The sequence below is a fragment of the Muntiacus reevesi genome, chromosome X, assembly GCF_963930625.1.
Source record: "Muntiacus reevesi chromosome X, mMunRee1.1, whole genome shotgun sequence".
NCBI lineage: Eukaryota > Metazoa > Chordata > Mammalia > Artiodactyla > Cervidae > Muntiacus > Muntiacus reevesi.
Window position 1 is genome coordinate 21,647,183 of NC_089271.1, and position 24,567 is coordinate 21,671,749.

Consider the following 24,567-nt stretch of genomic DNA (forward strand, 5'->3'; position numbering starts at 1 on the left):
AGGAATTATAGTCAATATTTTATAATAATTATATGGGAAAAGAATCTGGAAAAGTGTATCTATAGAGAGAGATACATAACTGAATCACTTTGCTGTATACCTGAAACTAACACAGTATTGTACATCAACTATACTTCAGTAAAAAATTTTAAAAAGTCCATGTCTTAAAAGACAGAAAGTGCCAGGGGGATTGTTTTAAGGGGAATTATTTAAAGAAACATGACAATAACATGTAATGTGTGCTTAGTCGCTCAGTTGTGTCTGACTCTTTGTGACCCCATGGACTGTAACCCACCAGGTCCCTCTGTCCATGGGGATTCTCCAGGCATGAATACCAGCTTGGGTTGCCATACCCTACTCCAGGGGCTCTTTCCAACCCAGGGATCAAACCCAGGTCTCCCACATTGCAGATAGATTCTTTACCATCTGAACCATCAGGGAAGCCCCAACAGCATATAATACATGGCCCTTAATCAGACCCTGACTCAAGAGAAAAGGTTATAAAGAATATTTTAGGGACAACTGGCATGGTTTGAATATGGATCAAATATTAGAAATAATAATTGTATAACTGTTAAATTTCCTGGATATAATAAAGTTGCTGACGTTATATAGGAGAATCGCCTTATTCTTAGGAGATACATGTTGAATTATTTATGGGTAAAGTAGTCTCAACTTTACTCTGAAACAATTACATGAGGAAAAGTGTGTATATTTGTATTTACTGAGAAAGGGCAAGAGTAAGGTAAAAGTGGTAAAATGTTAATTTGAGAATTTAGGTGAAGGGTATATGGGTGCTCATTACATTATTCTTTCTACATTCCTGAAGCTGTCAAATTTTTCAAATTAAAACATGGAGAAAAAGGATAACCCTTCACTATGGTAGAATCCAAAAGTTGGACGAAACAAAAATGGAAACAAAAGTATTGAGATAGCAGCTTGGAAAATTAGAATGCATCAGCTGGGTGAGAAACTTTAAGTAATGCCTTCATTGCTGGAAAAGAAGCCCCAGGTCAGCCACTAGGGGCAGCATGTCAGCTGGAAGTGGCTGGAGGAGACAGAGAAGACAGGTGGATACTTCACTCAGATGAGAGTCACCAAGGGATTTTTTGCTCTTAACTTGGGCCTCCAAGTCAGTTTTCCAGGCAGCAAAAGAGATTTCTCACTGAAGACTCCTAACTCAAATTTCTGAAACAAATCAGACTTCTCATAGGCCTCCAGACTCCATCCTGTACAACAGCAATCCTATAACATTCCCTCCTACCCCACTCCCACACACATAATAGTTTTTCCCAGTTTGAATGCTTTCGGTGTAACTGGCATTAGGAACCAAGAATTCAATGTAAGAAAGAAAAGATAAGGCATAAAGCTTTAAAGTATGTATAGCTAAACTTGACTTGGAAATGACAGTATAAATTTATGAGGTTTTTTTGTTTTCTTTTTAACATACATTCAAGCTCTGTCCACTGAAAAAGCCAAGAAACAATGACAAACTAATAAAAACATATAGTTCTAGTGCCCAGATTTTGGTGTCTAACTACCAGTTTCCCATTAAAAGGAACCTGAGGACTCCTTGGAGAAATAGTTGGTTCCAGGCCTGGGGCAGGAAATGTATAGGATAAGTTCAAGGTATCTCATTGTATCAGAGAACAGAAAGTTATCAAAGACTGCTGCTGCTGCTGCTGCTGCTAAGTCACTTCAGTCGTTTCCGACTCTGTGCAACCCCATCCCTGGGATTCTCCAGGCAAGAACACTGGAGTGGTTTGCCATTTCCTTCTCCAATGCATAAAAGTGAAAAGTGAAAGTGAAGTCACTCAGTCGTGTCCGACTCTTCGTGACCCCATGGGCTGCAGACTACCAGGCTCCTCCATCCATGGGATTTTCCAGGCAAGAGTACTGGAGTGGGGTGCCATTGCCTTCTCTGTATCAAAGACTAGGAAATGTAAAAATAGCTCATCACAGGAGGCAGCTTAAAGGAGTTCCCACTGACCAAAGATGTTCATTCCGAGGAACAGGAAGAACAATGGCTGCAATTTACTGAAACATATTTACTATATTAAAATCCATGAACTCACAGTGATACTTTCTTAAAAAGCAAAAAAAGCAGAAAAACTGTCATCATTAGCTAGTAAATGTGTAAATAAAGGAAAGAATGAAACATTGATCCTGACTCTCCTTGACAAACCAAACTGCCCTAGCTAGTAAAGGAAAAGTCTTCTTTACAGATCTCTGGCTAACAAATACAGAAAGAATGTCAGAATTTGAGAACCATTTTATATCCTCTAATGAAAATGATTAAACTCCAAAGGAGATTAAAAGCACTGAAGGAAGACTGATGGGAAACTAGCTATTTGTAAGATGTACATGGGAGACACCTTGTACTGTACTACACCTGCAGATCATTGTTGATCATAAGAGGATAAACTGAAGTGCATAATGGAAAGATCAGTCTGTTGCTACTTGAACCCACACACTAATCTTACCTTTACAATGAGTGGGAAAATCTGACATGATACAGTACAGAGACAGCATCACCTAGGAAGTGCTCTCACCAAATACACTGAATTCAAATCTAACTAAGCTTTTAGATCTAACTTCAATTTACAGAAAATACAAGGGATAGTGAAACAAGTTAAAAAAATACCATGAAGAAGCAATGAGACAAATCCAGAAAGTGAGACACTGTATAGAACAATGAATCTGGGCTTTCGCCCACTTCATGAGAAGGGGTAAAGGACAGGTGGGTGCACACAACCATTCCAGATTAACACAGGTTGAAGAGATTCCACAATTTTATGAATATACTAAGAGTCATTAAACTGTACACTTTTAATCAGTGAATTGTATGATATGTGAATTATATCTCAATAAAGCTTCGAACAAAAGAAGCAGACTTAAGAGACATAAATATCAAATGCAGTAAGTGGACCTTGTTTGGATCCTGATTTATATAAATCATTAAAAAGGTAATTGGGGAAAAGTGAATATGAACTATTAGAATACATTAAGTACTTACTATTATTTGTTAGGTGTGTTAGTGGTAATGTAGTTATTTAAGAAAATATCCTCATTTTTAAAGCAATGCCTACACTAAGGTATTCAGAGGTGAAATGTCATTATATCTGGAATTGCTTTAAAATATGAAAAAGAAAATAATATAACTTAAAAAAAGAAGCAAATATGGCAAAATGGCAAAACTCTTAAGTCTAGGTGATGGTATCTAGAAATTTATTAAAGTCTTCTCTCCAGTTTTCACATATCTCCAGATATTTGAAAAATATATTTAAAGACTTCCCTGTAGCTCAGACGGTAAAGACATTTCCTGCAATGCAGGGGTCCCGTGTTCAATCCCTGGGTCCAGAAGATCCTCTGGAGAAGGGAATGGCAATCCACTCCAGTATTCTTGCCTGGAGAATCACATGGACAGAGTAGCCTAGCAGGCTATAGACCATGGGGTTGCAAAGAGTCGGACAAAACTGAGTGAAATTTACTAGATCTAGAATAAATCTAGAAATTTTATTAATTAAATCTAATAAATCTGGAAATTTATTAGTTTTCTCTCCAGTTTTCAGATATCTCCAGATATTTGAAAAAATATATATTTTATATTTTTCAAAGGACAGGAAAAAAGAAGAAAGAAATAGGGAAAAAAACAGCAATTACCCTTTATTTTCAGAATCACGAGCCACCATTACAAATGTCGCATCCAAAACAGGAGAAAATTCATTGTCATGTAACTAGAGAATAAAGAAAAGAAAATGCAGATGTGAGAAATGCATTTAGTGGAAAGACCTAGTACAATCTTACCAGATACCGGAGCCTCCAAGAAAGGCTGAAATTAGCGAAAGAGGACGAGTGCATTCATTAATCACCATCTGCTGAGATGCCAGAAGCATGACTAGGCTCTGGTAGGTGGCAGGGAGTGGCAGCAAGATCACGGAATCTGTGGTCTAGCAGAGAATGGAGACACCCCCAAAATCAAGACAGTGCAGAGAGTGAGAAGGGCTGGGATGGGCACGAACTATGTGGGCCTTGGAGCTGCATGACCGGGACCCAGGGCAAGGGTCGCAGAGAGACCTTATCCATCACCATCACTTAGGTGTAACCATCTTGCAGAAGATTGGCTTTCTTCAGGCCTACCTGTCCTCCCAAAGGCACACACAGCCAGGCAGACCTCCCATCGCTCACCCAGACATTTACATTTTCTGGAAACTTGAGTGTGCCAACTACTAGGATGTGCCTATTTCCTTAGCCCAGCGAGTGACAATTCTGTGGATTAAGTAAAATATGCACAATGCAGAGTCCATCGAGATTTTAAGGTATTTTTTTACCGCCTAGGAGTCTGTACTTCCAGGAAAGTTATATCCTCAAGTCCTATCGTAACCTTGGGTACAGTTGGTTCCATCCTCAACAAACCTCATCACTAGTCCTCATGACCAATATCCATTCAACCCCTTATGAGCCCTCCCCTGCAATTTTGGGAAGAGTCTCCCCCATCTCACTAAGTCCCTGTCCTGTTCAAACCAAAGAGTTCCTCCTTTCTCCCAGCATCTGTTCTAAGCCTGCTGGAAAGCCTCTGCCACAGAGCCCAGATTTCTCTCCAGTTGTTCATCAAATGTTCCCCTCGTGCCTGCATCTTTTTCTCTAGCCACAGCTAACTTGGAGGTCCTGGAATGTCCCATTTTGTCACCTGAGCACCTCCCCTCCACATCTTTGCCTGATGCCTTCCTCAGGGTGGCATTCCTCAAGATACTCCTCCCCATCCCCAGTTCCAGCCCTACTCCCCAGTCAGAGTTGATCATTCCCTCCCTTTTTTTGCCACCTAAGTGGAAACAAAGGCCTCTTCTGACAGTGGCTCTCAACATAAGCTAGGAAGATATCACCCCCTAGGGGCATCTGGAAATGTGCAGGGCTGGTGATGGTTGCCATATAAGCTGAGGGACATTACCAGCGCAGCGCAGGTTAACACTTCACAACGCAGGGGAAGGTCCTGCAGAACAAAGAATTCTCCCACGTACAATGCTAATAGTGTCCCTGTTGAGAAATAGTGCACAGTACTTAATTTGTGCTTAGTCGCTCAGTCATGTCCAATCTTTGTGACCCTTTGAACTATACCTCACCAGGCTCCTCTATCTGTGGGATTTCTCAGGCAAGAACACTGGAATGGATTTGCCGTTTCCTCCTCCAGGGGATCTTCCCAACCCAGGGATCTAACCCACGTCTCCCGTGTCTCCTGCATTGCAGCTGGATTCTTTACCACTGAGCTATCAGGGAAGCCCATTTAATTGAATATACCATAAAGATTTACTTATGTGTCTGTCTTCCTACTGCACCAAAAGCTCCTTGAGGACAAAGACCAATTTTATTCCCATTTGTATCCCAGCAACTGGCACAAAGACTGGCAGACAGCAGATACCTGATCAACGATTGTCAATGAATGAACTGAGGCAGCTAACTGTTGAGCACTACTAGTGTGAACTCCAAAAGACTGGAACTTTCTGTTTTGCTCACTGCTGTATACCGAGCACAGATGGCACACCCCATAAATCACTGCAAAGTCAATGTTAAATGTTGGCCATGGAAGTGGGCTAGATGACTCACTCCCAGATCTCCTTGGGGATGCGCACAGTCAAACAGAAAAAACATGTGCATACAGAGCTCTGTAGAGCAGATAGCAGGAGCCAGAAGAGAGGGACGTGGGGAAGGAACAGGTACTACGAGCTGAAAGGATCAGGGACAGATTGGAGCATGAAGTGACCTGGAAGCACAGGTAGAATAGGGATATGGGGAGCCACTGCCCAAGAAATTCCAGCAAAAGGAAAATGTACACCAGGATACTCATCCACTCACCTACTATGTAATGTTCCAGTTTATTATAATTAATGTGCACTAGTGCTAAGCATCGTGGATGCAAAACAAACAACTCTACTCTTGGGACACTCAAGGTCTCCAGTGGTGTGCTCTAAGAAGGCATGTGAACCAGCCACCAGGTAGGCTCGTGCTATTTATGGAGCATCTTACATCCTAACTGGTGTCTCAGATGGTAAAGAATCAGCCTGCAGGAGACCCACCAGGTTTGATCCCTGGGTCAGGAAGATCCCCTAGAGAAGGAAATGGCAGCCCACTCCAGTATTCTTGCCTGGAGAATTCCATGGACAGAGGAGCCTGGTGGGCTGCAGTCTGTGGGGGTCACAAAGAGTTGGACACAACTGAGCGACTAACTCTTTAGATCCTAAGTAGTCAAAGGAATTTAGACTTTGAACTACAGATAATGGCCATTGAAGGGTTCTGAGAAGGGAAGTGATATGACTGAAGATCAGCTGTGGAAGATCTATCTGGTAGATATGTGTAAAATTAAGACAGAAGAGACTAAAAGCAGGCAGAATAATTAAAAGACAGCTAAGATGCTCACACAAGAGGCAGTGAGGGCTTGAATGAAACTCAGAGGTCGGGGGAAGGGGAAGCGAGGACTCTGGTGAGAAACAGTGGGTGATGAATCTGCAAGACTTGGCAAAAGGCTGCACGGGACAGGGAAAAATTAAAGCTTTCATAAAGGTTTGGAGCTGGGAGAAACAGGAGGGTGGGAAAGGGGAAAGCGAAGGAGAATCAGGATTGGAAAGGAAGCTGACACAGTCTGGAACACACTGGACTTGGGAGACAGCAAGAGTACACATGGGAGAGAGATCTATGGGAACCCCAAAAGGCAGGTCTGAAGGTCAAGCCTAGAAGAGATCTGGAACCATCTTCATGGCAATGATGATAAATTAACATAATTGGCAACATTTGATTAGTGGCTACTGTGGTTAACAAAACAGCATCTTAGAGAGGGCGAGAAATCTGCCCACAGTCACATGGCTAACAAACAGCAGAGTTAGGATTTTTTTTTACCCACACCATGTGGCATGTGGGATACTAGTCCCCTGACCAGGGATGGAACCCATGCCTCTTGCAGTTGAAGTGTGGAGTCTTAGCCACTGAACTGCCAGGGAAGTCCCAGAGCTGGGATCTGAACCTACATTTTAGCCAAACCAAAGGCAGGGTATCTATTGCCAAGCTCTCTCTCTGGAATAAAAGATCACTTAAGCCATGAGTTATTCATCAAAATGGTCAATGAGAAATGCAAATTTAAAACAAAAGTGTATTTCTGACACTGATTTTTCACTGGCTTTCTTCCTAATAATTCCTTTATCTCTTTTTCAATCTATTTGTCCAAGATTTCTTAGAAAGCAGGTCTTATGCCAGGAATCCACTGTGAATCAACCATTAGGACTAAGAAAGGAAGTGAACAAATCATAGCACTATCCCCAACAACTTCATGTTTGGTTTTAAAAGCAGTATTATTATTATTATTTAAAAGCAGCAACAAGGGAGTTTAAAAAATTCAACTGTTTACATACAGTATCAAATTTAAAAAGTATCTATTTTGTTTATTTAACTTAAATGCAGAGTACATCATGTGAAATGCTGGGCTGGAAGAAGCACAAGCTGGAATCAAGATTGCTGGGAGAAATATCAATAACCTCAGATATGCACATGACACCACCCTTATGGCAGAAAGCGAAGAACTAAAGAGCCTCTTGATGAAAGTGAAAGAGGAGAGTGAAAAAGCTGGCTTAAAGCTCAACATTCAGAAAACTAAGATCATGGCATCTGGTCCCATCACTTCATGGCAAATAGATGGGGAAACAATGGAAACACTAACAGACTTTACTTTCTTGGGCTCCAAAATCACTGCAGATGGTGACTGCAGCCATGAAATTAAAAGACGCTTGCTCCTTGGAAGAAAAGCTATGACCAATCTAGACAGCATATTAAAAAGCAGAGACATTGCTTTGCCAACAAAGGTCCGTCTAGTCAAAGCTATGGTTTTTCCTGTAGTCATGTATGGATGTGAGAGTTGGACTATAGAGAAAGTTGAGCACCAAAGAATTGAGGCTTTTGAACTGTGGCTTTTGAACTCTTGAGAGTCTCTTGGAATGCAAGGAGATCCAACCAGTCAATTCTAAAAGAAATCAGTCCTGAATATTCATTGGAAGGACTGATGCTGAAGCTGAAACTCCAATACTTTGGCCATTTGATGCAAAGAACTGAGACTAGAAAAAAACCCTGATGCTGGGAAAGATTGAAGGTGGGAGAAGGGGACGACAGAGGATGAGATGGCTGGATGGCATCACCGACTAGATGGACATGAGTCTGAGTAAGTTTTGGGAGTTGGTGATGGACAAAGAAGCCTGCAGTGCTGCAATCCATGGGGTCACAGTTGGACAAAACTGAGCGACTGAACTGATTTTGACAAAATAATTTTAATTACTGCGGAGCAACCTTCAGAATTTTTCCAAAAGGTGAAATGCTTCATAATTTCATAACAGAAAAGAAAAATGTATCTGAATGATAGATCCATCTAATACCCTGATATAACTAAGTTGTTCTTAGATAAGTTTTCACAATGAAATCTTGAACATATTCTGAATTATTTGATTTCTGTACTATTATCTTCAAGGTACTTTTTCTTGACAAATTCCTTCATCTCTTTTTTAAAAAAACATTTATTAATTTATTTGGCTGTGCCGAGTCTTAGCAGCATTCAAACTCTTAGTTACAGCATGTAGGATCTAGTCCCCTGACAAGGGACTAAACCTGGGCCGGCCCCTGCATGAGGAGCACAGAGTCTCAGCCACTAGGCCACCAATGAAGTCCTTCTTCATTACCTTATAATAGCTGTTCTGACTTGTGCTCATCAGAGAGGCTGTTCCTAGATGCTACAGTAATCTAAGTGACTGTTATGGGTTGAATTGTGTCCCCCAACAAGATATGCTTATGTCCTAACCCTCAGTACAGGTGAAGGTGACTATATTTAGACATAGGGTTGTTGCAGATATAATCAGGTAAATGAAGTCACACTGGAGTAGGTGGGCCCTTAATCCAGTATTATTGATGCCCTTGTAAGAATAGAAGAGACATAGAAACACAAGAGGAAAGTTATATGTAATGAAGAAGGAAGACAATGAGTATTACAAGCCAAGGAATGCCAAAAAGCCAGCAAACCACTAGAAGCTAGAAAGAAGCAAAGAAGGCTTCTCCTATACAGGTTTTAGAGGGAGCATGGTCCTGCTGAGACCTTAATTTTGGATTTCTAGCCTTGCAATTGTACAACAATTAATTTCTGTTGTTTTAAGCCATCTGGTTCATGGTACTTTGCTACAGCAGCCCTAAGAAACTAACAGTAATCAATTCCATTTATGTTTAACAGAACTCTGTTGTGAAATTCTCTGGGGTAAAACCAGAAACAAGTACCTTAACATGGAGCCATATATGATTTGAAAATAATAAACACTAAGCATAAACACCAAATAATCGGTCAGTCTTTGTTCAGGAGGATACTAATACACCATCTGTTTGAAGTGAACTTGAATTGCTCTTCTATAAGTGGAAAACTTAAAAAACTATATACCTGTCTATGGATAGACAGGTAAGTAAGCTTTTCTTTCACTGATGCTAGCTGGCTGTATTAGAAAAAGGGGGCAGACTTTGGGCACAGACACACCTGGAACATATGCATCTTCACTTCCATGGATGTCTTCCCAACCCAACTAACATGACCGCTGAACTTGATGTCCTGTTCTGGGCTCAAACTCTTCTTACACATATCTACAAAACAGAAAATCAACCTGAGCACAAACCATACTCCAACTTTTCTATACTGCAAATGGATATATTTCATTTGAAATTTTCATAAATTCCATTATATTTCTTTTTTGTCTTGAAACTAAAAATATGATTCCTTTTTGACATACTGAAGACGTGTATGTCTTTCTAAAAAATAAGGCAATGCAAAGAATATAAAAAGTGAAACCAGAATCATGAAAAACCCTTCCACTCGAAGATAATTATAAAAAACATGTTGGTACATAGCTGACATTTTCATATGCATATACATATATACATAAAAAATTCCTCCATAAAAGGAAAATATTTCTTCTAATATCAATATTTACTAAAAATTCTAAGTATGTCAAGAAAATACTATCACTTACCAATCTTGTCCACCAGGGCTGTAACTATTGATAAAGGAGACATCTTAGCTGAATGAATTTTGTTGTGCATGTAGCAAATAAGAACTGCAGGAAAAGAGAAGAGAAACAAATAAAGGAAAAAGCAAAATTATTTTTGAATGTTCACAATTCACTCCTTGAAATTCATAAACAGTCTTATCTGGTTTTGAAGACCCAAATCCCCATATCCCACTACTGGTCATATCCTAGAACCAAAGATTTTGATACATTAATGACATCTAGAAATCCTCTAATCTGTCTGTTGAATTTTAGCTCAGATGAGGAAACTGAAGCCCAAAGCCCAGATCTACCAGGTGGCTTATCATCACTCAACCGAGGTATGGTGTCTAAGTCAGAAAAAGACTCCAACACAAAAGTCTGAAAACACCAAACTTCTTCAAAAAAGAGAAATAAAAGACAAGGACTCACCTACCTGTTTTCCTCTTGACTCTTCCAGAATCATGAAGCTATTATTTGGCTTAGAGCTCTCCCTCCTTCCCCATAATACCCTCGGCTCCTACACTACCCTGTGGTGATCTGTGTACTTCCCATATTTTAACAAGTATGTACAGGTGTCAAGCATGACTCAATGTACCTTACAAATATCAACTCATTTAAAATTGTAGTGTACTTCTTCAATAGCATCCCTGCCTACCCTATGATTCTTTCAAATTTGTATCATCAACCCTTAGGACCGGGTCTGTGCTCAGTATCTGTTGAGTAACAATAAACTCTTCCATCCATGCACCTGCTAAAGGATGTACTAGGAGGGGGATGAGGAGAGAAAGGCAAGAAACTCCATTTACAAACCTTTATGGTACCCAGAAAGGAAACTGTAAGTGTCTGGCCTACGGCACATTAGTGGAAATGAAGACAAGAGAAAAGATCCAAGAGCTAAGAAGAAGGCAGGTTTGACAAGACTTGAATTAACTCAGGTATCTAACTTGCATGAGTGAAGATGATGTACCATTCACTGAGAAAAAGGATATACACAGGAAGAGCAGAGTGGACTATTTTCAACACACTGAATTCAGGAAGTCCATGGCAGATCCAAATGAAGATGGCCAAAAGGCAGGAGGACAAACTGGTCTGCAACTCACAAGGGCAGGCCAGGAAATGTTCCTTATATAACTCCCACACTAGAATTGATGCTTTTGAACCATGGTGTTGGAGAAGACTCTTGAGAGTCCCTTGGACAGCAAGAAGATCAAACCAGTCAATCCTAAAGGAAATAAACCCTGAATATTCATTGGGAGGACTGATACTAAAGCTCCAATACTTTGGCCACCTGATACAAAGAGACCCCGATGCTGGGAAAGATTGAAGGCGGAAGAAGAGGACGACAGAGCTTCTCTTGTTGTGGAGCACAGGCTCCGGGCGAGTGGGCTTCAGTCATTGTGGCACGTGGGCTCAGAAGTTGTGGTGCACGGGCTTAGTTGCTCTGTGGGATGTGGGATCTTCCTGGACCAGGGATTGAACCTATGTCCCCTGCATTGGCAGGTGGATTCCTTATCACTGAGCCACCAGGGAAGCCCACATTTTTGATTGGTTTCGTTATCTTTTCCTTATTCATTTGTAGTAACCCTTTTATATAGTTTATTATTTTCTTCATTTTCTTTTTGGTTACTTTTTCTTTTTTTTTATTACTTTTTCTTGCAGATACATGCTAGGGTTTTTGTTGTTGATAATAGTGTCTTTGGTCATATGGGAGTTTTTCAATTTAAAGCAGTCAAATTTAGCAATCCATTTTGAACTAAGACTATTACTAGGTGCAAGCAGGTTTGGAATTTTTGTATTCTCATGGTGAATTTTTCCTGTTCTCATGTTTGTGCCTCTTTATACTGGTTTTTATTTAAGTATATTTTAATGAAATAAATATAGCTAATATAGGAGGAGAAGGGGATGACAGAGGATGAGATGGTTGGATGGTATCACTGACTCAATGGACATGAGTTTAAGCAAACTCCGGGAAATGGTGAAGGACAGGGAAGCCTGGTATCCATGAGGTCAAACACTGCACAATTCAACAACAATACTGAGAACAATTGAAGCAATGGGATTCGAGATTTATAGAAAAAGTGCATCTATCAACAACAAAAAGGGGCAGAAGACAACACCCTGGAGATCAGCAACATTTAAAGGATCAACAGAGAAAGAGGAAGCTACAAAGGAGACTGGGAAGTAGCAGCCTGAGAGGTGGGAGGAAATATCACCAACGTCCACAGGTGAGTTTGACATTGTCAGGAGCTGCAAAGGGGTCATGTATGCTGAGAAGCACCTGTGAGATCACGCAGTAAGGCAGCAACAGACTGTTTGGCATGATCAGCTCAATGACATAGAGGAGCAGAAGCCAGAACACAAAGTTAGCTCTCAAGTGAGAGGGAAAGAAAACTGGAGAGTGCTATAAGGGAAGGGGATTTTACCTATTTTTCATTGTAAGACTCAAGAGCCTTGAATATGTTTAGAAACTGAGGGAAAAGTGAAATTGAGCAAAGGCTTGAGATACGAGGGAGAAAGTGTATGTGATAAAAGGCAGGTTTCTTGAAGAAAGGGATGGAACAGTATCAAATGAACAAGTAAAAGGGACTAGCCATCTACATGAGGTGATGAAGAAAAACAGAATAGTGGTAGGGGAGTTTGTGTATTTAAGCTAAGTGTTAGTCACTCAGTCATGTCCAACTCTTTGTGACCCCCTGGACTGTAGCCCGCCAGATTCCTCTGTCCATGGAATTCTCCAGGCAAGAATACTGGAGTGGGTAGCCATTCCCTTCTCCAGGGGATCTTCCCAACCCAGGTATCAAATGGGTGTCTCCTTCACTGGCAGGCATTGCAGGCAGATTCTTCATCGTCTGAGCTACCAGGGAAGTCCATTTATTTAGGGACACCTAAGTAAACCAACCAGTCCATCCTAAAGGAGATCATTCCTGGGTGTTCACTGGAAGGACTGATACTGAAGCTGAAACTCCAATACTCTGGCCACATCATGCGAAGAGTTGACTCATTGAAAAAGACCCTGATGCTGGGAGGGATTGGGGGCAGGAGGAGAAGGGGGCGACAGAGGATGAGATGGCTGGATGGCATCACTGACTCGATGGGCAGAGTTTGAGTAAACTCCAGGAGTTTGTGATGGACAGGGAGGCCTGGCGTGCTGCGATTCATGGGGTTGCAAAGAGTTGGACACAACTGAGCGACTGAACTGAAGTAAACCAAAGTCAAGTGAGTGAGTGTGTGTGTGTGTGTGTGTGTGTGTGTGTGTGTGTGTGTGTGTGAGAGAGAGAGAGAGAGAGACAGAGAGAGAGAGAGAGAGAGAGAGATCTTTTTTTAAGAGCCAGTAAGAAATTTTAGGGCTTCCCAGGTGGTACTAGTGGTAAAGAACTCGCCTACAATGCAGGAGACAGAGGAGACACGGGTTTGATTCCTGGGTCCAGAAGATCCCCTGGAGAAAGAAACGGCAACCCACTCCAGTATTCTTGCCTAGAGAATTCCATGGACAGAGGAGCCTGGTGGGCTACTGTCCACAGTGTCGCATAGCGTCAGACACAACTGAGCGACTAACATTAACTAACTCATGAATTTTTAAGCAAGTTTATTAATTTCAAGAAAATGTAGCTAGGTGTAAGCCCAACAATGGATTTACGTCTCTATTTTAAAGATTAACAGAGCCATTCTTTAAATGCTTTCCCGACAGTTCAGTCCAAAGGCCCCAAATCGAGTGCTGAAGCCCAAGTGGGGTCAGGAGGACACGCAGTGAGGAAACAAGAGCCATGGCGCACCATGCTACAGCCCGAGCACAAGGAGGAGGGTGACCTGCAGTGGGTGACCTGGTACAGAGCAGCACCCCGGCAAGGTGAGGGGAGTGTCCATGAGGATTTTGAGGCAGCAGTCATATGAAACTGGCTACATACAGGGGAACTGATCAAATCAGTAACTATATTCTGGATAATGGAGCCAGCTGGAGAAGGGAATTACAAATGTGAAAAGGGAGGAATAAAGAATGAACCTGTGGCTAGATTAGAATTGGGACTATCAGTATGAACCCAGGGTTCCAACAGACAGACAAACAGAGATATAGGCAGACTGAAAGAAGGAAAGAGAGAGATTGGCAGGCAGGTATAAATGTAAATGAACATGTATGTGCAAATATTCCCCAGCTCAGATACTAAAAGAGCATTGGAATAGTGATACCCCAGCAACAATGACCACTCTAGCACTCAGATCTTTATTTCTCCACTGAAAAGATCCAGGGCTCCTCAGAGATTTGGCTGATTCTAGGACTGGATCACAAAAAGTAGAAATGAGCCTAGAAGATCTTGTGCAAAAAAGTGAGGAATTACTCAGAGAATGATGGGGACACATCCAAGAAAGAAAAAAACAAAAACAAAAACAACCCACAGAAGTCAGCATGAAGGAACAGAAACAGTCCTGGGACAATTTGAACATCAAAACAGACGATAGAAATACATTCTAATCCATTCAGTAACATAGGAATCCCTGAGTCCCTACTGAGTTTAAAATAATTGATAAAAGTCTGATGAGGAATGGGATTTTCACAAGTCCCAACAAGGTACTTATTAATTAAAAAGGGGAAAAGAGTAACTTTACAGCAAAGAAACCTGGCAGACACCACCTTCACCAAGGAATCAAAGATAACATCTCAGGAACAGGACAAATTAGAATTATGCACTACCTGCTAAGATGCAACAGAAACACAGCATCCCTTCTGTGTCACTCCAGTCAAAGATGCATGTCCCAAATCTAATCTTGGGGAAGCATCAAACAAAACCAAATTAAAAGAAATTCCACAAAAGAACTGGCGCATAACCTTCAAGAGTATCAAGGTCATGAAAGTCAGGGAAAGACTGACGAACTATCTGTGACACAACAACTAAATGCAACACGTGATTCAGAAGTGGATCCTCCTGCTATAAAGGAACTCTGGCCAAAGTTGAATGGGGTCTGAGGATTAGACTGTCTAAATGTCAGTGTTAATTTCTTGATTTTGAGGGTTATCTTGTAGTGATGAAGAAGAATGTCCTTGTTTGTAGGAAACACATGTGAAAATATTTGGGGGTGATGTGCATCGTGTCATCAACATACTCTCACATGATTCAGGGAAGAACAACTCCTTGTACTCTGTCACTTTTCAGTAAATTTAACTAAATAAGTATGACAATTCAGAATTAGCAGATGCCATTCTTTTTCTGCTCTTTTAGAATATCTTCATCTGTGCAAGTTAAAGAATAAAAAGACCTTTTCCAGCCAGAGGCCTCAATGTATTGATGTAAGTCCCTATTCAAAAATATTAAAATATCAGTACCTCCTAGGCTGTCAAGATCCTCAAGAATCCTGCCAAACCTGTGAAATAAAGAAAACTGATGAAATGAAAATCATGAAGATCACCCTTTAAAAATATAACACATCATGGGGTAATAAATGTCTACTAAAATTTATTATGGTGATGGTTGTACAATTCTCTGAATATATTAAAAAACAGATAATCACACATTTTAAATAAGTGAACAGATCTCAAAGTTGTAACAAAGAAAGGAAATAAAATAAAAACAAATGGCACAAGCAAAAATAGTGCTGTGTTACCTTACGGTGTTTTGAACAGTCAAATATTTCTCTCGTAATTCAGGCTGACTGCCCAAAGGCAAGAGAACTTCAATGTAACTGTCTTTCATAGTCCTAGGAGGCAGTCCTTTTTGTGACTTAGCCAGGAAACTATGAAGTAGTTTTCTTTCCTCCATTGCTTTCACATGGTCTCTGAGAAGAAAGGATATAAGCTTCATGAAACACAGGAACCTGCTCTCCCACAACTTCAGTGCTATACAGGCCAGTCAGACACCATGAAAGGAGGAAAGAGCAGGTCTGGACCTACCTTATCTCCTTTTCCTTCCCTCCCTTCCCACCTGCCACTTGGTGAAATTAAAAATTTCTTTTACAATTTCTCAGCCTAGTAGATAAGAAAAATACACTTATAAGAGATACAGATATATCCAAATGAACGATACATCCACCCTCATCAAAAAGTGTATTCAAAGAATAGAATCTTGGAAATCAAACTAAAAACACAGAAATGGACATAATAAATATATATATATATATATATATATATATGTTAATGCACTAAAGAACAACATGGCCACTGAACTCCATATTCCCATTTCTCACCTGGACAAGTCTCGTTTTTTCTGTGCCCCAGCTCTCTCTCTCTCTCTGCCTTCAATTTCAGGAAAGAGAGACAGAGAAGGAAAAATGGAGTATATCCAAAAGAAGTTTGGAAGGCAAACCAAAAGGTAAAGAGGAAGACAATATGAAAAGAAGACAGAAAGGGAAGAAAAAGAAGAGACGATTAAGGTGGAAGAAAAGAGACACACAAGGGGATAGGGAACTAAAATGTTCACAGTATCATTCATTAAGCTGTCTTTCTAAGCTTACTTATGAAGTATAACTGCCAGAAAGGTGGAGCCTACAAATGGAACCAGGTAAGTCCAGAATATGGAACATTCAACAAGACAAATGGCTTGGCCTCTTTAAAGTTAAACTCATAGGGATAAAAAAGGAGGCAGGGGTAATTATTAGTCTACATTAGGGGAGACAAGAGCGTCATAAGCATGCAATCGTTTACTGGATCTTGATTTTTATTAAAAGTTATAAAAAAAAATATGTGGGGAACAATGGAGAAATGCTGAATATGGATGAATAATATACTATTAGGGAATTACTGTCAATTTCACCACATGAGAGAACATCTTACTTACTGGAGATTTACAACTGCTTATTTTGTTACACAGCAAAGCATATTTATTTATTAGAAATGTACTGGAACATGAAGTTTCATGAACCTATATATCCAGTATATGTAAATTGGCAAATTTGGAAAAATGTTCCTAAGTACCCAATTCAGATGGTGGGAACAAAAGGTATTCATTTTTTCCACTTTTCAGTAAATTGAAATTTTTCATACAATGAGATAAAAAGAAGTCATTGGGTAATTTTTATACCAACAATAGATTATTATTACTGTGCTTTCTCTTTATCTCATTTTAGCCTCAAAATTCTGTGCACCAAGAGGGATACTACCCTATTTTACAACAAGGAAATACTGAGAGATAAAGATTGTATGGGAGATCTGGTTAAGTGTGAACTCATAAGAAGCAATAAAGGAGTCATGCTTCATTAAACAGATGAACCAGGAAACTTGGGGTCAAGTTCCAAACCCCAGTACTCAATCGTTCAATGTCTGAGTTTCAGTCTCATCATATGCAAAAAAGGAACAGAAACATATGTCATAAGCATGTTCTAAGTTTCACTGACAATCAGTGAGGTAATATACCTGAATGCACTTTGAAAAATGTAGAGTACATGTAAATTACATTATTTTATGACAACAAAGCATCAACTGATGAGTATTGTTGGAACGTTGATCTCCTCCCCCAAGTGAAAAAACCTCTCAATCCATTTCTTAACAATGGGTTTCCCCCATTCCTACAATGGGAACATCAACTGAGCCTAAATAAGCCTGGCATACCACTCCATAGATAGAAGAAAGAATGAACACAGAGTGCATACCTCCAGTTTGTGGATGCTCCTACTATCTCCCGCAACTTATCTCGGACTGAAATAAAAATAAAGAGGTCATTCCATGAAACTAAGAATGCGAGAAGTGGAGCAATGAGCTCCAGAACTCCAAAAAGTGAGTCATGCATTCAAAATCTTCAAAGAGCCATGAATTTCCATTTAATGCCATAAACAAACAGCTCAGGGAAGGGATCAGGCCTCTGAGTTCCAAAACTTGAAACAATTACTGTTTCCTTAGTGCTGCTGCTGCTGCTAAGTCGCTTCAGTCGTGTCCGACTCTGTGCAACCCTATGGACAGCAGCCCACCAGGCTCCTCTGTCCACGGGATTCTCTAGGCAAGAATACTGGAGTGGGTTGCCATTTCCTTCTCCTTCCTTAGTGCAGAAAAGAATATCCTGTGTCAATCACTGGGACTTATTGGGCTGGCCAAAAAGATCGGGTTATCCCGATGGTACGGAAAAGATGGTACGGAAAAACCCAAACTTTCTTTCCTTATAAATAAGCAGAAAAGCGTAACTCTGATTATTCATGAGATGAGGCAATGTATTGGCGTCTGTAGGAGTCCCTTTATGATGAAGACATTATGAACAGAATCCCAGCCTATCTTCTTATAGGCAGTGGGACTAATATGAAAATTTGAGTCTCACTCTAATTGATTTCTCATACATTTATTTACATTACCCTAAATGTTAGAAAATTTGAGGCAAGGAAAATGAAGCAAAAAAGGAAAGGCAAAGAAAGCAATTTAAGTTTAGTTGATGCCCACTGCCACAAACTGCAAGAATAAATTAGTGCAAAAAAAATTTAAGCACTTAAAAAAAGAGTTGATACCAATTACCACACACACACCGTGATTCACATGTATAGGTGAACATGCTATATGGATAAAGGGGAAATAGATTAAACAGTAGTCAACATTAAAAAATAAATCTATAGGATTTTACATAATGTTTTGAGTTAATGCACTGTTATCGAGCATTTTAAAATATACATTCTGGTTATAGAAAATTACATACAGCAATCCTTGTTCCTTCAAAAACTAAGTGATCAAAACCAAATATGCTTAGATGAACATGCATTTTACTTTTCATGAAAAAGTGATTGATTTTTCTATCAAACAACTGTCATAGCAAATTCCTTTGTGATCCAGTGGTTAGAACTTTGTACTTTCATTGCTGGGGCCTGAGTTCAATCTCTGGTCAGGGGACTAAGATCCTGCAAGCCACACAGTGTGGCCAAAAAAACCCAACTGTTATATACCATAAATTAGGTCCAAACTCTAATTACAATAAAACCATAGAGTACTGTGCCAAAAATATCCATCAGTGAATTAGTCTTATTTCTGACTTTTTTTTTCCTCTCAAGTCCTTTAAATAAAAGAATGGACAGAAAGTATCCCAAATAGTACACAGATTACTGATGCTCAGTGATAAAAACTATTATTATTAGTTTAAAATGAGTTTAAAAAGAGAGGCAGGTGCTGAGGGCCAAGAAAACAAAGTAAATTTTAAATATATATATATGTGTGTATATATATTGTGTATATATATACATATATATATACACACACAATTTTAAATATACATAAAATATACATATATATATATTTAGATCCTTTAAAGAAGCCATAATTTTCATTATAATGAATATTCCTACACTTGACACAGACATCCATAGTTTCCATATCGTATTAGTAACTGAAAATAACTTCGATTAACCATAGATTGATAGGATATCTCTAACAAAACTACAGACTAGAAGTCTTTAGTTGGTACAACTGAAGGGCCTGTCTCCTGCTCATGAATCACATCTTTTTTTCCATGCCTTCCCCTTCAGTACCTACACAGAGGACGTAAAAATCATTTAACTAAAAGCTCAGTCCCTAAGGCTTGCAGGAACCAAAGGTCAAGTTCTGAATGTGATTTCTATCCAAAGCTATCTTGGTCATTTTATAAATGATAAGTTTATGAAAAAGCAACCTTTACTATGCCTCATTTGCCCTAACTGTCTATCTACATGCCTCTCAAATAAAACAGGGTTTTTTTTTTTCCCTATATGGGCCTAAAAGGTAAGTACACATGCTTGCCTTCACTGATGTGGAAGACATTCTCCAGGTTCTGAGGTTCTTGAGTCAGTCCTCTGCTGGGAGCAAGCAGCCCCTTGCTCAGGGTACAAAGCCTATAAAACAAGAAGAAACACACTTAGAGAAGGTTCCATGGCTTCTTTACTCACAATCCCAAAGATCTGTGCCTCCTCTGGAGCACTTTGCCATTGCACACTCTTAGTAAATACTGTCTTTACAGTGTCTGCACTTGTTTCTCAAGTGTATGTATATTTGCTTATGAGGCTACACTATAAACCATCTCTCCAATGAGAGTAAATTAGGTTATCAATCTACAAAATAAATAAATAAAAGATATCGACCAGGTTTCATGGTTCTAACTTATTAGCTTCAGAAGCCCAGAATCTATTTGGTAAACGGCTGAGTAAACAAAGAATATTTATTTGGTTATTGTCATACCATACTTCCTCAATAAATAAACTAAACCCAATTAAAAGTCAATCAACTTTGAAAACAGAATTAACCCTTTCCAGGGTTACTCAAAGAGAGTATTTATTGTACTTAGGCAGAAATTTCCTAAAATCCAAGGTATTCACCCAAATATGGTTAACCTGTTCCCCCAAAACAAGCTGTTTAACTTGATTTTGGCTAGTACATAAGTTTTGACTCCTAACCACACACTCTGCTATCAGGGATAACACACATATAGTATCAGGGACTGACAGACTAATCTGCTGAGAGCCCAGTGGACTAAGGCAAGGCATTGAAAATGTCAAAACCCCAGATATTGTTATTCATTCCAGCTTAAGTGACTAGTAAATTCTTACTACCTAACGCCAGGTTCAGTAATAACTTACTTATTTTCTTTAGAGTCCAAATCTACTATAGATTTCTCTTCTGAATTACAGCATTCACAAAGGGTCTCTAACTAAAAATACCGGGTAAAATCTCCATGTAGTTTTCAGCCATGTGCTACTAGAACAAATCCTGGTCCTTTCACCAAGTAAACTACTCTAACTGCAAAGAATACAGAAAGGAGCACATGCTCAGTGGCTAAATTAACTCCTTAGCCAGCCAGACATCACACTGTCTCTGATATGCTCCCCGCTCATCCACTAAGACCAGAATGCTTCCTAAAGGGTTCAGCTTTTGGTTTTGTGTTTATTCTCCAATCACACAGCTAACAAGACTCTATCTTACACAGTTTTGGTTTATCTTTTCCCAATAAATTTTCCATTTCTGTATTTTTATATGTGGATTAATATCACAATCTTCTTATTCTTGACCTTCTAATTTGCATTTTCTCAGAACATGAGCTGAACTTTTTCACTATTTCACTTTCTGTATTCTCTGTAGGTTCAAACCCCTCACTGAAGGAAATAGAGCATGTGGTCCTTCGTTCTGCCATCTCAGAAACTACTATTCTGCAACTGAATATATTGGGTTTTAAAAAGCACACTGGAAAAAGCTAAAAATCTTCCATTGCCACTATTAGCTGGAAGAGCAAAAAATCATGCCCTCAATACATTAACTGGGAATAATAATAGATGCAGTAGATGATCACAATATAAGAAATGAGATCTGACACTGAGTGGGTAAATACTTCAAATACTAATCACAAACTAACAGAAGCTATACAACTCATCTCACATATTTGGGTGAATGCACATTTGTACAATCATTCTTTCTTGTTCCTTAAAAAGCAGCATTTTCTGCAGACTGAGGAAAACCATCTCATTCTGCCTGAGTGAAGAGCAGTGTAGTACACAGAGGTTAAGAGCCTGACCATGCTGCTTGTTAGCTGAGTGACCTTGAGCAAGTTACCTAATCTCTCTGAGCTTCAGTCTCCTCATATGTAAAACAGAGAAGTTAACACACATTAACCTGTGAGGGACATGCCTAGTACACTGACAAGTCCTCAAAAAATATGAGCTATTCCAGAAAGGCATGCTTCTTCAAAGTCTCCCCTAAAAGTCAAAAATGACCAGAAGTTTGGGAATAAGCCAGGCACTATAATGGACCATCTCTGAATAGAGTATCAAATGGAGATAGTAAAGAAAGGAGTTGATAAATACAGAGAAACACTTGGGTCAAATTATTTGGAAAACTGTGGTTCTGCAGCCCTGCTCTTTGCACACTGCCATAAAAAGTGGAAATACATCCCTGTAACACAATGAAAGCCTAATGTCAATGCTCTTTTAAAAAATCATTGATTATACTAATCACGTAACCATATAACAAATTTTTATTCTGTGAATATTCAGTGTATTGTAACTTTTCACTACAATTTCATGTTGTCCCTACTGACAATCTGATGAAACCTGTGGCCCCTCATGCCTAGTAGCTGGGGTGGGGGGATATATTTTATTGATACACACAATGGTATATATTATTTCAGATGGTTCACAGACCACTCCCTTTTGACACCCCCATGGGTCCCTAGACTTAAAATATTGTGATTCAGATCAACCTCCTGGAAAAACTAAGGCCCAAAGGAATTAGATGACTTTTCCCCTGCCAGTCAACTAGCACACTGAATAGAGCCAAGTTCTTCTGATCCCTCCTCACCCCCAACACACACCACACATGTAGGGAAGCTGCTCTTTTCATAACCCCAGGCTACTTCTCTTTATCTACCAGACACTGAGAAGGCGGGGGTTGGGGGGGGGGGTAGTGGAATGCTTCAACCACTGCCTAACATCTCAGTACCTCAGTTATGGTTTACTCCCCAATAAGCCCTCTGGAGTCTTAACTACAGCAAAACCTCTAGGCCTTTAGCAGAAACTGTCAAGAGGCCTCTAGGAGAGTCAGGCCCTAGGACTCCGTTACTGAACCTTCCCAATGAAAGGAAACTAAGGAACCCAACCTCTCTATGGCTACCGAAGGGAGTCACCAAAGTCGCATGCAGGTGTGAATAGAAGTCTTAACTGTTCTGGGTTCCAAGCTTAGGATGGGTGTCTGGGAAGAGTTTTCATTACACAACCAGGCAATGACACTCACAGGCCCTCCATTTAGGAAAAATGCCTCAGTTTAGAGACTAAACAAATATAGGTGACTCTTCCACCAGTAAGGGGAAAAAAGGAAACTACAAAAACCGCCCACCAGTCAAGTAACCTAAATATGCCAGTCTGTACTCATTTATGTACTCTCACTAGACACTAACAGAGTACCTGCTTGAGGTTCTACAAGAATCAGAAGAAAGGAATGGCAGCTATACAAGGAGCTCACGGCAAAAAAGGAGGACTTCTGAATGGAGGAGAGGAGAGATCAAGGCAGGCTTTCTGGGAGAAGGCACATGGACAAAACCCTGGCGATTGTACAAGGCCTGTCACATCATGTCAATACAAGCTAAAGGCAACTGTGGTTCTTCTCCTAATGACTTTCAACCTGTCTTCAAGCAGTAAAACAAAGTTAATGAGAAAATGAGAGACAGAGAGATGCAGAGAACCTTTTTCAACTGACAGCAGGGTCCACAGGAACAATGACAGAGATTCAGGGCCCCCAAGAGAACGGCTGGGGATCTCCATCACTCGGAACCACTGTGGGCCACACCAGGGAGGGCTGGTACACCTGTAGCAGGATGAATTCAGAAGCTGCAACAAGGGTCGGCCCCCTGGGACGCAACCAAGCAGAAAGATCTTGGAATAGCTGAAGTGCTCCGGTGTGGCGGGTTGGGGCAGAGCCAGACATGCCCTGGAGTCTAAAGTCTTAAACCGACACTGGACAAGCTGGGATGATGACTTACACAAAAAGGCATCCTCCTTGTCCAAGTGGCCCAATCAAAGCCACTCCCCCACCTGGCCTTATGGGTCTTGCTGCTCTGTAAAGGTTAAGTTCAATCAGCACCAGGAGACCTAGTCACACAGTTCTGAGGTCCTGAGAGGCCGGAAGTTACCCTGCAATCTCTACCCACATTACAACACACTCAAGTCAGAGTCCAAGTCTGTCAAGCACTTAACCTTAAACATGCTCTGCAAAGAAGCGTAGAGGGCGGTAAAAGTAATGTGCACTTCTAAACTCGAGCCTTCCGACAAGAGGCTAACTCCACACTACACCCCAGATGAGCTAAGAGAAAGGACTGTCATGGAACGCCCAACTTCCTCCCTTCAAGTGTCGCTTCACTTTTATCATCAAACTCCGGCCAGGAGACGCGCAGGTGCGGGGTGCGGTGCCCCGCCCGAGGCCGGCGGGGTCACGGTACGTTAGTGCCCTCCCCTACCCAACCCTACTGTCTGCCCATAAGCCCCCGGCATTAGTTCCGCCTGCTGCGGCCCGCTCCTTCCGCCCGGGCCCGCTAGCACCGTCGAGGGAGGGAGGGGGCGCCCCTGGGTCCGCGACCCGTCAGGCGCCCGGTTACCTACCGCAGCGCCGCTCGCATCATCGCGCTTGGCCGCCGTTGCAGTGACCACAGAGCCAGGCCCCACGCACCGGTCCGTAGAGAGAAGTTGACGCAATGGAAAGCGCGAAGACGAAGATAGCGCTCGGGCGCCGGACCCGCCCTCAGCCGTACCACACCCTTGTACCGCGGCCGCGGAAGGGGGCTGGGGGCGGGGCTACGCAGTCCGGGAGCGGAGTCTCGCTGCCCAAGGGCGGGGCCTCGTTGCCCGGGGGCGGGGCCACGCTGCGCCTGCAGCCCCACTCATTGGCGAGAAGCTGAAATCCCCCCCAGGTTCCCACTCAATCAGCAGCGCCGGGAGTGTTGCTAACTACGACACTGGCCTATCACATCTACTGTGGATAAAATGCACCCGGCGGCACCGGAGTGTGACGCAGAGGCTAGGTTCAGCCGCGTCCTTGGAGCGTGTCTCCGTTATCCCACTCAGGGCCCCACCCTCTTGAGATGCTGATTTAGTCAGAGGTAGAGTTGGA

General features: G+C 41.0%; 1 protein-coding gene across 2 annotated transcripts in view; it reads right to left on the reverse strand.

Moving 5' to 3' along the window:
- Positions 1-24,236, reverse strand: part of ACOT9 (acyl-CoA thioesterase 9) — a 30,062-nt gene extending 5,826 nt beyond the window's left edge. Inside the window, exons 1-9 of one of the 2 annotated variants that reach the window (XM_065916967.1) lie at positions 24,060-24,236; positions 19,723-19,814; positions 18,486-18,512; positions 17,628-17,673; positions 15,648-15,818; positions 15,370-15,407; positions 10,035-10,118; positions 9,545-9,648; positions 3,664-3,737 (exon numbers count right to left, since the gene is read on the reverse strand). In XM_065916967.1, coding sequence (XP_065773039.1) covers positions 3,664-3,737; positions 9,545-9,648; positions 10,035-10,118; positions 15,370-15,407; positions 15,648-15,818; positions 17,628-17,673; positions 18,486-18,512; positions 19,723-19,814; positions 24,060-24,079 — 656 coding nt within the window. In that variant the 5' untranslated portion in view covers positions 24,080-24,236. The remainder of the gene's footprint in view (positions 1-3,663; positions 3,738-9,544; positions 9,649-10,034; positions 10,119-15,369; positions 15,408-15,647; positions 15,819-17,627; positions 17,674-18,485; positions 18,513-19,722; positions 19,815-24,059) is intronic. The other variant, XM_065916968.1, reaches the window with a different exon arrangement.
- Positions 24,237-24,567: the final 331 nt, after the last annotated feature.